Source organism: Macaca fascicularis, chromosome 2 (assembly GCF_037993035.2).
Source record: "Macaca fascicularis isolate 582-1 chromosome 2, T2T-MFA8v1.1".
Lineage (NCBI taxonomy): Eukaryota > Metazoa > Chordata > Mammalia > Primates > Cercopithecidae > Macaca > Macaca fascicularis.
The window spans coordinates 20,119,261-20,135,290 of record NC_088376.1 but is presented as its reverse complement, the minus strand read 5'-3'; the positions used below and the strand labels follow the sequence as shown (position 1 = coordinate 20,135,290).

Sequence of the window (16,030 nt, the reverse complement as noted above, 5' to 3'; positions counted from 1 at the left end):
TTAATTAGGTCCCAATTGTCAATTCTTCTTTTTGTTTCATTTACTTTTGAGGTCTTAGTCATAAATTTTTTGCCTAGGCCAATGTCCAGAAGAGTTTTTCATAGGTTTTCTTCTAGGAATTTTTTGTTTTGTTTTGTTTTGTTTTGTAGTTTGAGGTCTTACGTTTAAGTCTTTCATCCATCTTGAGTTAATTTTTGTATATGGTGAGAGGTAGAGATTGAGTTTCATTCTTTTGCATATGGCTAGCCAGTTTTCCCAGCATCATTTGTTGAATAAAGTATCCTTTCCCCAGTGTTTATTTTTGTTTACTTTGTTGAAGATCAGTAGGTTGTAGGTGTGCAGCTTTATTTCCAGGTTCTCTATTCTGTTCCATTGTTCTGTGTGTCTGTTTTTGTACCAGTCCCATGCTATTTTGGTTCGATAGCCTTGTAGTATATTTTAAAGTTGGGTAATGTGATGCTTCCAGCTTCGTTCTTTTTGTTTAGGATTACTTTGCTATTTGGGCTCTTTTTTGGTTGCATATAAATTTTAGGATGGTTTTTTCCTATTCTGTGAAAAAAGACATTCGTAATTTGATAGGAATAGCATTGAATCTGTAGATTGCTTTGTGCATTATGGGCATTTTAATGACATTGACGCTTCCAATCCATGAGCATGGGTTGTTTTTTCATTTGTTTCATCTGTGATTTCTTTCAGCGGTGTTTTGTAGTTCTTCTAGAGCTCTTTCACCTCCTTGGCCAGATGTATTTGTGTGTGTGTGTGTGTGGCTATTGTAAATGGGATTGAGTTATTTTTTGCATGTTGATTTTGTATCCTGAAACTTTACTGATGCCATTTATCAGATCAGTGGTCTTTTAGAGGAATCTTTAGCATTTTCTACATATATAATAATTGTTGGTAAACTACTTACATCTTTAAAATGAATAATTTTTTTTTTTTGAGACAGAGTCTTGTTCTTGTTGCCCAGGCTGGAGTGCAGTGGCACCATCTCGGCTCCCTGCAACCTCTGCCTCCTGGGTTCAAGCAATTCTCCTGCCTCAGCCTCCTGAGTAGCTGGGATTACAGGTGCCCGCCACCATACCCGGCTAATTTTTGTGCTTTTAGTAGAGACAGGGTTTCGCCATGTTGGCCAGGCTGGTCTCTAAATCCTGACCTCAGATGATTTGCCCACCTTGGCCTCCCAAAGTGCTGGGATTATAGGTGTGAGCCACTGTGCCCAGCCAAAATAAAATATTTTTTAAAACACTTAATGACTCATAATTTTGTTGAAGTGAAGATGCCGTCTTTTTGGCTCCATAATTTTAAAACATTTTTACTTTTAGATTTACAAATACTATTTCCTTTTAATCACCTTTTAAATACATCTGTCTTCAACATTTGGATCAAGTACATTTCAACACACAGATACCATGAAAGATGGAAGAATAGTGCATTGCCCTGTTTTTAGCACAATGGGTTACAAGTTGTTACTTTATACTTCATGAAAAATCACTCCTGTTAAGTGTCTAATAGGATGAGAATACTATATTTCCTTTTTGTCCTTAAAATGTATTATTCAGGTCAAGTCAGGAGAATTGCTTGAGGCTAGGAGTTCAAGACCAGCCTGTGCAATATAGTGAGACCTTGTCTCTATGAAAGTAAAAATAAAAAAATTAGCTAGACGTGGTGCCACACACCTGTAGTCCTAGCTACGTGGGAGGCTGAGGTGGGAGGATTACTTGAGTCCAGAGTTCAAGGCTACAGAGAGCTATGATCTTACCAGTGCCCAGCCTGGGTGACAAGAAAAAAAGTATTATTCACTCCTCAGTTCCTGATTTTGAGAAAATTCATCTGGGATGCTATCATCTGAAGACTTATAGTCGATATGATTATGTGCTTATATCATCAATTTCATCATCGTTAAATTGTAGAGTGCTGCTGTTGGTTTCTTTGCATTCTTCTAATTCATCAAATAATTGCAAAACATCTTTTGGCCAGTTTTTCCCCGTACTGTGGTAGCATGTTAGTTTTCTATTGCTATTGTGACAAATTATACAAACTTAGTAGCTTTATTAAGACAATACAAATTCATTATATTATAGTTCCATAGTTCTGAAGTGTGACAGGTCTCACTGGGCTAAAATCAAGGTGTTAGCAGAGCTGTGTTTGTTTCTGGAGGCTCTAGGGGAAAGTCTGTTTCCTTGCCTTTTTCAGCAAAGGTGAAGGTATTCTCTTTTTTCCATCTTTGAAGCCAGCAAGATAGAATCTCTCTGACTCTGCTTCCATCATCTCATCTCTTTTCCCCTGTCCTCTTCTGCATCTGTCTTTCACTTTTAAAGACCCTTGTGATTATTTTGGGCCTTCCGAGATAACCTCCCTATTTTCAGCTGATTAGCAAACTTAATTCTGTCTGCATCCTTAATTCCCATTTCCTATGTATCTTAACATATTCATGGGTTTCCGGGATTATGACTGGGACGTCTTTGGGGACTATTACGCTACCTAACATAGGCAGAAAATGAAAAAAAAATTCAAATCTTAACTGTATTCAGTGAAAGCTTTAAGAAAAAAGAAAAGAAAAAGCTACTTTTATATCTTCATAAACAGTAATACAATACATTGAGCAATATAGTAAATATGATGGAATAATGAAAGGCTTTATTTCACTATTGCATCCTTCTAGGGGATTTCATCATTTTCTTTTCTTATCGTAGTTATTTTTAGCATAGTTGGAAATAACTGACAGGCCATGATGCAATAATTTCTACTATGATGAAATTAAATGTTTGAAGATACAGGCAAAATAAGATCAATAAATTATATATTGAATCTTAGCTTTACACCAAGATCAAATGATCCTATTTGCTAAAATGAATTTTATTGTATTAAAAATATGTCAATTTTCTTTAGATTTTTGGAGGACTCTAAGAAAGAATAAAGTCATAAAATATCCTTGAAATAGTTATAAAAGAAACCTGGAGTGGTGGCTCATGCCTGTAATCCCAGCACTTTGGGAGGCTGAGGTGGGTGGATCATGAGGTCAGGAGATCGAGAGCATCCTGGCCAGCATGGTGAAACCCCATCTCTACTGAAATACAAAAAATTAGCCAGGTGTGGTGGCACATGCCTGTAGTCCCAGCTACTCGGGAGACTGAGGCAGGAGAATCGCTTGAACCTGGGAGACAGAGGTTGCAGTGAGCCGAGATCATGCCACTGCACTCCAGCCTAATGACAGAGCGAGACTCCGTCTCAAAAAAAAAAAAAAGAAATCTGCAAAACTAAAATTGGGTCTAGTGGACCCTGATTTTATACTGAGAGTCAAATGCTTGGTTTCCTTGCTTTCTCTGATGCCACATAGTCCTCTGTATTTTTCCAGTTTCTTCTTTTTCTCCTAGCGTGAAGTGTTAGGATTCCTCAGTGGTTGTCCAGGGCCTCTTTTCATTATTTTTGTTAAGTTACTGCTATCAAAACAGTGTCTTCAGAACTTGCTTCAGAATCATAGCTAACTGCCTTCTACTTGGATGATTCACAGGCTCCTTAACTGAACATGTCCTAAATTCATTGTCATCTTTATTCCATCTTCCTCCACCAAAACAGAACAAATTCATATGCTATTCCTTTTTGGTGAGTGTGTGTTATGTACAACAGTGCTTTTGTTTGTTTTTCTGGTGTTTTTTAAGTCATCCACCTGGGCCATCATGCACCCAGCAAGAAAATTAGGGGTTATCCTTGACTCCTCCTTCTATTACACTCATAAATAACTATATTCCAAGTCCTGTTAGTTCTCTCTGGTTTCATTTTTATTCACTCACTTCTGTCCTTTCCTACTTTGTCTGCCACAGGTTTAAATGTTTTTAGCCCCTTGGACTGTTAGTACTAACTTTCTATCCAGTTTTGTTATTTCCAGTTCTGTTTTCCCTGCCTACTCTAAAGTTCTGTGCAGAAGAAAACATGATCTTGTCATTCCACTGCATAAACTCTTTTGAGGATTTCGATAATCCTTAGAACACAGCCTAAACATTTGAACATTGCCAACTGGTCATACTTGGTACATGCCTTTTCTCCTCCATCTGGCATCCCCCCCCCCCCCCCCCCCCGACACACACACACTCACAAGCTAATAGCAAATGTACCAACCATTCTGAATTATTCTCTGTAATATGTCCTGCCTGTTCACCTCCAGATCTTCTGTGCCCTTACCATTGTCCAGAATACTGTTCCCTCTCTTCCTTTGCTAACACAGCACGGTGTACATCGTAGCTTAAGAGTACTTCATATTGGAATTCCCTCCTGAATATGTTTGAGGTTCCCATTCTGTGCTTCCATAGCACCCTCCCTGCCCAGAGCAGGTATCAACTCAACTGTTAGCATTTGAAGATTACTTGTCTTCTTCAGGAACTGTTGTTAGCTCCCACAGAGTAGGAACCCTCTCTTTCTTACTCTACGTGGTAACCCCAGAAGCTAGCACAGTGTTTATATGCACAGTAGGTACTTTGAAAATGTTTGTTGAATGAATGAATGATATTTTATGAGCCCCTGGATAAATGAGAAAATACTTAAATATTGTAATTTATTGAATCAGCTAATACATGTGAATCATTAATTAACTCATTGGACGGTGCCTATTATAAACACAATAAATATTAGCTGTTATTGTTGCTATCATGAAGATAGGAATGTAGGTAATTTTTTCTTTTGCATTCTACTTTGGTAATTAAAGAAAAACAAACTCAGTATTTACAAATGAATCTTTTCTTAAAAATTAAGGTAATGATTTGGTGATTTCCCATCTGCAGTGTCTAGATTTGCCTTTGAAAATGGAAATGTTTTTAAAGATGTAGTGCAGTGAAGAAGCCACTGTTTCAATATGTGTCTTGTGAAATAGCAATTCCCAACCTTTTTGGCACCAGGGACCAGTTTTGTGGAAGACACTTTTGCGGTGGTTTCGGGATGAAACGATTCCACCTCAGATCATCAGCCATTAGTTAAGAGTCTCGTAAGGAGCGTGCAGCCTAGATCCCTTGCGTGCACAGTTCTTCACAGGAGGGTGTGTGCTCTTGTGAGAATCTGATGCCGCTGCTGATCTGAAGGAGGTGGAGCTCAGGCAGTAATGCTCGCTGGCCAGACGCTCACCTTCTGCTGTCCTGCCCAGTTCCTAACAGGCCATGGACTGGTACCAGTCTGCAGTGCGGAATTTGGGGGACCCCTGTTATAAAAGGTGTTTATCATTTCTGGACATTATATTTTTCCATGTGAACTGATAGTTTTATGGATCTTTAGAAAATTGTGGTACTCTTTTTTTTTTTTTTTTTGTAGGGATGGGTGGCTAGAATGTTTGCTGGAAAAGGTTTGTGCACTTTTTTCAGCTTATTTGAATTTATCCTAATTTACTTCTCATCCAGTCTGGAAGTAATTTATATTTGGCTTTGTCTGTGGGTTGGATTCGATTCTTTCCAAAAGTCGAAGTACTTAGATCATTGATGCAGAAGTCACAGGGAGACCTACAATTGTGTTACTAAATTTTATAGACTAATATATATGAAGTCAGAAGCTCATGAAATACTGTTCGTGCTGTTGGTTATACAGAATAATGTGCTGTGTGTCCCTCTGGCCTTGATTTCCTTCAGCTGAGCAGTCATGAGAAAGAAGAGGACAAAAATACTGTCTTCATTGTCTCTGCTTTGGTTCAGACCTTCATCACTGCATTGAAAACTGAGGGTGACCTCCTGTTGTCTTCAGGCACTTTTTACTTCACAGCTTCCAGAAGGGATGATGATTACTGAGAGTGGCGCAGCTCTTAGGCATCGTCTAGAGGGACCTGACATTAGACTGTTCACTGCAGAAGTATTCACATAAAAGATAGCTTTTCTTGAGAAAATTTGTTGTAGATTTTAATTTACATCACAGATTTAAAACTGCAGATACCTTTGTCTGAAGGGAAATCTTACTAAAAGTCAGCACTTAGACCCTCTTTCAAATTTTATCATTTTTAGTCCTATGTTTTTAAAACTTCTTATAATTCACTAACTGTTCAAAAGATCTTTCCTACATTAAGTTTAAAGTACCTCTCTGCTTTTATTCTTACCTAGTTTTATGTAAGGAATGTTTTGTGATTCAGACTCCTATTTATAGAGTTGATATGATGTATTATGAATTTAGGAGGATTTTTAAGTCTGCCCTACTATGTTCTTTAATAAACAGGATGTCCTAATTTTTTTCCACCTATTAAGATGATGGTGCAGTTATGGAAATATTGCCTATAGCTTATATGTTAAAATTCTAAATTATATTGGTATCCAAATATGCCTTTGCTTTTTGTAATGCTGGGAGAAAATAGGCATTTTTTTGAAGACTTGACTGGCTAAGGAAATTAAAGTACTGAAAAGTTAGGAATAAGTGCCGTGTCTAAAGATAGTTGTGAAAAAATTCATTTTAAAATCAAATTAATGGAGATACGAACAGAGTCGTTCTAATCAGAGAAATGAAATAATAGGGATTATTTCTTTTAATTTGATGTGTTTTAAAATTGTCATCTCAGTGAATGCTTTAGTTCTAATTGGATAACTGCATTTGCAAAGTAATGATGTTGCTTGAAACTATGTGCAGAGAAAGTGTAAAAGATGAACTATCTGCTATATCTAGTTCAATGCACAGTTGCCATATTTATCCTTTGCTCGATTAAGGAACCATATTATTGGGAATTATTTAAATATTGACGTATATCTGGAAGTTTCATAAATTAAATGAGTTAAAAAATAAATTACTTCTGTTACTGTTTTATATGGAAGCTCCCAAGTTTTTTTCATATCATAGTTAAACTGGAAATTATATAGGCTACTGGTACTTAATTACAATGTGAATAATTATTTTGTCCATTATGTTAAAGTTAGGAGAAGACTTTATCTTTTCGTGTTTTTTTCCTAGATAATCTTGAGCCAAATTTAATTATATCCAAAGAATTTTTTTTTTTTAATTATTTTTTTGAGGCAGAGTCTCACTGTATTGCCCAGACTGGAGTGCAGTGGTGTGATCTCAGCTCACTGCAGCCTTCTGTTCCTGGGTTCAAGTGATTCTCCTGCCTTGGCCTCTCAAGTAGCTGGGATTACAGGTGCTGCCACCATGCCCAGCTGATTGTTATACTTTTAGTAGAGATGGGCTTTCACCATGCTGGCCAGTCTGGACTCAAGCTCCTGGCGTCAAGGGATCCACCCACCTTAGCCCCCAAAGTGCTGGGATTCCAGGCGTGAGCCACCGCGCCTGGCTTCAGAGAATGTTTTTACCAATAGTATATGATATTACATGGTTTCCTTGAGATAAATGAAGAGTTTCCAAAAGAAAGACACAGAATTTTATGTTCTTGATATCTTAAAGAAAAAATATATTGAGTGCTCATTACTTTAAACCTTTGAATAACTTTTAACAATCTCTCCACATTCCTACTGTTTATTGATATTCTTTTGTATTATCTTAAGATAGACTGAATTGAATGAAATTTGATTTTTGTAGTTTTTAATGGTAATTAAATTATTGATAGAATCAGATATACAAGCTCTTTAACATTTAACATAAATTGAAAGATGGAAGTGATTTAAATTGGATTTGTTTCAGAATTCCATTTTAGAAATCAGTTGGCGCAGTATTAGCAGCATCACTATTATATGAATATATGCTAATGTAGAATGAAAGAAAGGTCCTCATTAAAATCTTGTTGCTAAACAAGTGACAGAAACCTTACAGACAGCTTTAGGCTTCAGGTCAGTCACATTTACTCCTGAAGAGATATGGACAAGTGTGAAAGTGTATAGACTATGCCTTTATTGTGATCAGAACACATAAATGCTATTTTGTACCAGTTCCCTACCAAGGACATTTTTATTAATAGTAAACAAAACAAATCTTAATGCAATGCCTAAGCATCCTATTCTCAAGTAAGGTAAAATATTGGGTTTGTTAAATTCAGAAAGTAAACATTTGCTAACATCCATTGTGTCTGTGTTTTCCAGAAAAGGACTGGAGTTTGGTCAACTAGTGTGTTTTCATGAGGCAAAATTCATTATCTAATTACCTTTCTTCCAGACATTATTTGGGTGAACTGGTCTGGTATAGGTATAGTAAGGTGACAGTAAAGGTAAGGTGGTGCAGGGGAATCCAGCCAATGGTTCATTACCACTATTGAGCATGGCAGTTCTCTTAAAGAAGCCTTTAGCTAGATTTAGCTAATTCTGGATTAACTTTATATACATATTGTTTGAGGATTGCCCATGTCTTTTTATTTGGGGATCGTAGTCTTTGCTTATATAAAGGTGGATCTTAACATCACGTTGTAAATAGAAAAATTAACATGTAAGAATAGATAGGCATTCCAGAGTGAAAGATAATTGACTTTTAGATAGCCATGTGGCTACCCTTCAGCATCTGCACTGGAGAGCTGGCTGTAAGTCCGCTTTGCCTTTTGAGTATTAGGGAGTCCTTAGTCAAAGGGCACAAAGGAATTTCCTTTGGTTTGATTTGACCTGTGTGCCCAGCTCCTCTGCATCAGGAGGAACAAGAACATTTGTAGTTGGAATAAAGAAGATACTTGATTACATGTAGAGTCTAACAGGCTGGGTTGGGAATGAGAGAGCAAATGTTAGGACTGCTGAGACTAGTGAAGCAGAAGCCAAAGGGAACTAATCCTGTGTGTCCTTGAAGGGGAATACTATGTATGAACTCATTTCGTGTGATCACACACGCTATTTGAATTAAAGTCATTTCTAGCATCCCTTGTTCCTTCTTCCTATTCCACCAATTTTCTTGGAAGTATCACTATGATGTTGTGAGTGGATACAGGTATCTATGCTGTAGGACTCTTGTCCCAGCAAAGCCCCCATAATGAATTTTTTTTTTTTTTTTGAGACAGAGTCTCACTCTGGTCTCCCAGGCTGAAGTGCAATGGCACGATCTTGGCTCACCGCAACCTCTGCCTCCTAGGTTTAAGCGATTTTCCTACCTTAGCCTCCTGAGTAGCTGGGATTACAGGCACCTGCCACCACACCCGGCTAATTTGTGTATTTTTAGTAGAGACAGGTTTCACCATGTTGGCCAGGCTGGTCTCGAACTCCTGACCTCAGGTGATCTGCCCGCCTCGGCCTCCCAAAGTGCTGGGATTACAGGCTTGAGCCACTGTGCCCGGCCCATAATGAATTTTTTATGCATTTAATCTCATTTTTGGTTGCTTGTGGTTTAAAAATATTTTTGTTACATAAGTATGTATTTTCACGGACATTCCTAAAATTATCTGTTTAAGACAATTATAAATAATGTATAATTCCAAGTACCTGGAAGGATAACACATAGCTTAAGAGAGGAATCTTGATTATTTTGTATTTTAAAAGTTACAAAACATATTGAGAAAACACAATCCAGAATTTATTTTTATTTTTATTTTACTTTTTTGCCTACAGCTTCTTTGTAAGGACGATGTTTAAGATCTCACTTGGAAATAGTTGCTTACTTACAGTAGATTAGGGGTGGCAGAGTCTGGAACTAGAGCAGCCAGTGGTCAGAAGGAGGGACCAGAGTAGTTCACGAGAGTAGCTTCAAGAGATGAGGAGCAAAGCATATGTCCTGTGTAAGGGATAAGACAGGACTGAGTCTGACCCAAAGCAAACACAAGACAGAGTAGTAAGTGGCCCAGCTGTGGGTAGCATAGGTACCAGGCTTTTCTGGATTTGTGGTCCTGAAAAGGCAGAATACTCAAGGTGCCAATACAATTTAAAGGGCAAATTAGCAGAGTGGAAATTTGACAGAAAGCCATTTGAAATATCTAGGGCACCTAGAACTTCCTTGGGAATGAAATGGGAGTCCTGTTATTAGAAGTTAAGAAACCATGGCAGGATTGTGTAAAAGCAAAGGGATGCCTTGATGCCATCAGGTGGGAATCCACCGGCTTTTGTTGCCAGGTACTAAGAAGACATGCAGAGACTAGACAACAGATACCAATGTCTGCAAACAATTCCCCTTCAAAGGAGGAGGCAGCTCTTGGTATTTCTCCTGGAATATACAGTCATGCACTGCATGACGATGTTTAGATCAACTATAGACTACATATATGATGGTGGTTCCATAAGATGATAATGCTGTATTTTTACTGTACCTTTTCTATGTTTAGAAATGTGTAGATACACAGGTACTTACCTTTCTGTTATAATTGCCTGCAGTATTCAGTACAGTAACATATGGTACAGGTTTGTGGCCTCGGCTATAGCAAATAGCCTAGATGTCTACTCAGCTGTACCATCTAGGTTTGTGTAAGTACACTCTGATCTTTGGACCACGATGAAATTGTCAAATGATGCATTTCTCAGAACATACCCTCATTGTTAAGCAGCCCATGATTGTACTGTTTCTCTACTAGAAATCCTATCTCCACATCCTGTCTCTTTGAAGTCTCCTTGCCCTTCATCTCAGAAGTCCTCTCTCCCTCCTCTCAAATCACATTTATTTCTACAAAGTAAATATCACTCATCTTATTCTGCCTTTTACTGGTGTACATGTCTTTTGTTGAGCTTGATACCATGTGCCAAGCCCAATCTATGTAATAGATGTTCAAGGCTGCAGTGAGCTATCATCATGCCACTGCACTCCAGCCTGGGCGACAGGCTTTCTTCTAAAAAGAAAAATAATTGTGTGTGTGTGTGTGTGTGTGTGTGTGTTTATACAGATGTAATTACAAGTAATTTTTTCCTTCCAAATGTATTTCAGATTTTACCAAATGTTGCAAGAACTCTGGAGTTCTTATGGTAGTAAAATGCCGGAAAGAAAACTCTGCAATGAAAGAATGTCTGACTGCTTAGTAAGTAGTTATCTCGATGTTTGTGCTTCTGTGTGTATTTGTAGTAGATAAGAGTATATTACTTAACTCAGTACATGTAATATATTCTGTACCTCTCCATACCAAATTTATCATATTGTTGGCTGAGTCTAAAGTTCCAGTATAGTCTTAAAAATGCAACATATTTATGAGTCTTTTCAAATTTTGTCAGCATTGTATCTAATTAAAAAGATGAAGTCAGCAGACAAAAATATATGATTTTTCACTATTTAACAAATCTTTTTTCATGAACAGTCTGATCTGTAAAATATAGTACAGACTGATATTTGTTTATTCTATTGTGAAGATAACTGAATTAAAATATCTCTGAGACCTTCTCCAGCCTTGTGATTTGTTGGATTAATATAATTTAACTCCTAGAAAGCTGAGATAAATCATATGGATGATATAAAGGTAAATTTAGATTTTTGAAGTTAACCAAATTAACTTTTAAAATAATTTTATAATATCATGTGCACTAATGTTTTGTTGTAGTTCCTTAAATCTAAGTAAAAATGTGTGAAGTTCTTTGAATTCACATGCTGATTTATTCACCCAAGTTCTATCGCTCACATTATTGACAGATAATATTGTAGAATACTTTAGCAAGTATTGTTAATTGAATGTTGAGAGATCTTAGTTTTGGTAAGCCTTTATTTCCTTTAATTTCTCTAGCCTGTGCAGTGTGTATGTCAGTATGATACATGTCTTAGGGGATTAAATAAAATAGTAATGAACACCTGAACCCTACATTTTAAAAAAAATAAAATACATACACATAAACTTATAGACCTTTTTTTAGAATGGTGGAGTTGGAAAAGACTTTAGAGATAATGTAAACTCATCTCTACATTTGCTATATTTGTAGATGATGAAACATAATCAGTGTTGATTTTTTTTCTTAAGTTAATATCAACAGCAGCCCTTATTTATGGTCTAGGTATTGTACTCAGTGCTTTACCATAGAGGAGTGAAACTTCGTTCTGTGACTCAGTTCTATTCCCGAGTGCTTCCAAGAAATGTTTACTGAGTAAACGAATCCCTTAAACTTTTGTATGACTGAATTGTTAAATTCTGTCTTATATATTGATTAAATAATTTTTATATCTCAGATTCAGTCATCATAATTGTTATTGCTAGTTTGACATATTATCCTTCACTCCAGTCGGGGCAGCTCTAGAGCAGAGTAGACAGGAGTCTAGACTGCAGAGGGCAACCTGGGTTCAGCTTCTGCATCAGTGAGAGCTTAGCTAGCCGTGTGACCTTAGGCAGGCTCTTCATTGTAAGAATGAATAATTATACCTTATGGAGTGATTGTGAGGTACTGTATGTAAACACATTTACCATGATAGGTATTCAGTCAATATTAGCTCTTTTTTGATTAGTATTTGTTACTATTTATCTGAATATTAATCATTTGAATATCCTTCTCTCTCTCACCCCCTAGATATACGAGAAGAAAATAAAAGATTCTAGTCCATCTGAGGGGAGGAGAGGGCTAGGAAGGATGGCTGTTTCTGCTTGCTTAGAAGAGATAAGCAGTGGATGTAACATTAACTGAAAGTAAATGGAAAATTATTAGGGAAAATTTTACTTGACTTTGAGTCCCCAGATACACTAAGAAATAGTATTTGTTCATCTTTAAATAAGAGGGTGTTCTTCTTTGTTAATTACTATTGACATTTCCATGAAATGAATGTAACTGCTTATCCTCTCTTTTTGAAACATTGTTTTTGCTTACCTCTTACCTTCATTTATAATCTGATTTCTGTCCTTACATCACTGAACCTGCTCTTTTTAAAGGCTCTAATGGGCTGATGGTAGACAAATCCAACAAATTGTTCTTTTTTATTTGACCTCTCTCTGGCAATCCCTTCTTAAAAGTCTCCTCTGTCTTCCCTGATAATATTTTTTCCCATTTTCCCAACACCTCTCTGTACTTCTCAACGTTTTTAATCTACTCCTTAAAGTTGGTGATTCCCCAAGTTCTCTTCTCATTCTGAAAGCTGAGGAAGTTTAGTTTGCACCCATGAATTCAGTTACTTACTATAGAAAGTAACATTTGTTTCTTTATTCAAGTCCAAAAATGAATTTGGCTCATTTTGCTCATCCTACGTGTCTTTGTGAATTATACAGTTGTCTAGTATCTACAGTCTTATCTCCTAACTCTAACTGGTTATTTCCTGTTGATTACTGAAATTTCCCGCACATTATCTCTTCCTTTTCATGCCTTCAGCTCTTCTTTTGGCCTGTGCCTTCATCATTTTTTGCCTGGATTATTTTAACCGTTTATTGGCTATCTTGGCTCTAACATTGCTTGCCCCCTTTTGCCCTATCTGCCACATTTTGTCAGATTCATCCAAGACACAAAACTGATCTTACAGGTGAGGTGCTCTATTAATTGTGCTCCATTTTCTTCAGGATAGATTTTCTTCGTATAGCATAAAGGGCACATCATGATTTGACTTTTGCCCATTCCATCTTCATTTCAGGCCTTTTCTCCTATGTGCATAATCTGCTATAGTGGTACCTATCTACTTGCAGTTTTTCATGCATTAGTTTTTCCTCATCCACGTGCCTTCCCACACTTGCCTTCTATATGGATTTCTGTTGGTCTTTCAAAATACGACTCAAGCATTTCCCCTTGATATCTCTGCCTTCCCCATTTCTTCCTTGTTTCCATGGTGCACTGGGGCATGCCTCTGTCACAGTATTTTGTACACTTAATCCGGTCTTTACTTGTCCTTTACACCGTGGGTTCCCAGGACAGGAGCTGTGCTTCTCACTGCTGTATCCTGTGACAGTACTATATAAAAATGAATGATTTGGTCTTCAGTTTGGTAGCATAAAGTTAACAGTGAATTTGTAACCATTACTAAAAGTGTGCTTCTAAAGATTGAGCCTGATGAACCAGATGTCTGAATATTAGTAATTAAAGTAAGCTTACATTTAACACATGCAAGATTACTTTAAAATATTTTCATTTCCTTCTCATAGCTATAATGATCCAGCCTTTCATGAAGAATGCAAAATGGAATACCTGAAGGAAAGGGAAGAATTCAGAAAAACTGGAATTCCTGCAAAGAAAAGGCTACAGAAGGTTCCAACAAGCATGTAGGCAGATACTCAAATGACATTCAGGAACTCTAATATTCATGGAAGTCATTTTATAGTATAAATCACCTTAAATAATGAACTCAAGCATGTATGTTTGCTTTAATTATGGAAATACTGAAATAAATATTTTATTTCAAAGTTCTGGTTTCTTAAATGGGAAGGTAGTAGTTACTGAAGTGGGATATGGTTTTCCTGGTCATTCTGGACCTTTTGAAAGTTTTTCCACAACTGTAGTTCTATAACAGTGACACTGACTTTTTACAGTCTAATATGGTCCTTATATTACTTTTCTTCCAATGTATAGGCTAATGGCTAATCATGGGAGCCAAAACTAAAGAAAAGCAGTAATGGATAACCTTCAAAGGTGTTAATAATAACTGGGCAGTATAGCAGGATGGCTATGAACCAGAATCCTTCCTGATTCTACCACTTATTAGCTATACAACTGTGGAAGTAAATCTAATACAGTTTGTTGAGGATGTACTGAGTATTGCATATAGCAGCTACACGTACAGCGTATAAGACAGTGCTTCAGACCTGGTGGATGCTCTTATATTGGTAGTTACTGTTAGTAGTAGTACAGGCTCATTTGGAAACTATCTTAGTCCATTGGGAGAATACCCAAGACCAGGTAATTTATAAGAAAAATTTGTTTGGCTTACAGTTCTGGAGTTTATTTGCCAGCAGCTTCTGGCAAGGGTTTTCATACTGCATCAAAACATAACAGGGTGAAAAAACAGAAGGACGAACAAGTGTGGGCAAGCTTTTGTAACAACTCGCTCTCTTGAGAATTTATACCTGCAATAACGGCATAAATCCATTCATGAGGGCTCCACCCTCATCACCCTATTACCTCTTAAAGGCTCGGTCTCTTAGTACTGTTAAATTAGCAATTAAGTTTCCAACACATGAACTCTTGGGGGACACACTCAAACCATAGCAGAACCATAGATAAGGAGATACTTACATGAATTAATTTTACTTACATCTTTGATGTAGAATTTTCTAAAACATACGTTCTTAACCTGCTAACTTGGCTACTGAGTCCTTTAATCTTTCATTTTGAAAAGTTACCTTTCTAAGTGAATTACCATCCTGTAACATAGTAATGGACTCAGGAAGTAGTATAAAAAATTTGTGTCCCAATTTAATAATTTGAACTTTTATATTAAAAGTTATTTTTCCCCATGAGCTGTTAACTCTTCCACAGCCATTGTAACTAGTTTCAAGATAAGTAAATTTTATGTATATTTTCACACAATCCTCATTAAAAGCACAAATAGAAATTACTACCCACTAAGACAAGGTTTAACTTTCCCTAATCCCATGAAATAGATCTGAGAGATTTTTTTTTTTTTTAAGAAAGAACTTAAATAGGACACTGAAGAATCAATAAATGTTCAAGTTCCATACTTTACTCTTGAGTGAACCACTCAAAAAACTATTTTACTCTTATTTGTAATACAAAGAAACCACATTTTCCCAGGCCACAGATCAAAAGGAAGAAGATTACTAGAGCGGACAAAAGCAAAGCAAATACAGAAATCTAGAGACCACACAGCATAGGGGCAAACCTGCCCATATTTCCACATTGACCTTTGGTATTGGTGCATTTCCTAGAGCACAGGAAGTTACCTGTTTTTAGAGATAATGGAAAGGTTACTTTAAGAAGCTAGTGAAATACACAATCTGACTATTTTACAGCTTTAAAATCAGAGGTAGCCCACCTCATGTAGAAAATTCACTTATGTATATGTTGCTTTCCCCATAGAAGCCAAATTAGATTATATAATATAAATAATATGTTCATCCTCATGTCAAAGACTAAAACCATTCATTGTAGGCTTCAGAATACCCATGCGTATCCATACTGAAGATTTTTTTCACCTGGTACATCCGCCTCAGTTGTGTCTTGCTTGCTTATGGGTGCCTGTTGATACTATTCTGTTAATATGTGATAACCCACAGGCTTTTTACCCCTTAACATACACCTTCTCCAAGTAGCCTTTCTGAATTAAGATCAGTACTTTGTTGTCACATGATTCAGTTCTTCAAGTCTGAATTTTCCCATTTATTTTGGTT

At 36.8% G+C, this 16,030-nt stretch overlaps 1 protein-coding gene across 8 annotated transcripts in view; it reads left to right on the top strand.

Moving 5' to 3' along the window:
• Window positions 1–14,086, top strand: part of CMC1 (C-X9-C motif containing 1) — a 78,580-nt gene extending 64,494 nt beyond the window's left edge. For all 8 annotated transcript variants that reach the window (XM_065539821.1, XM_045387068.2, XM_065539820.1 and 5 more), the window contains 2 exons: window positions 10,723–10,813; window positions 13,829–14,086. In XM_065539821.1, coding sequence (XP_065395893.1) covers window positions 10,723–10,813; window positions 13,829–13,949 — 212 coding nt within the window. In that variant the 3' untranslated portion in view covers window positions 13,950–14,086. The remainder of the gene's footprint in view (window positions 1–10,722; window positions 10,814–13,828) is intronic.
• The last annotated feature ends 1,944 nt before the right edge of the window (window positions 14,087–16,030 follow it).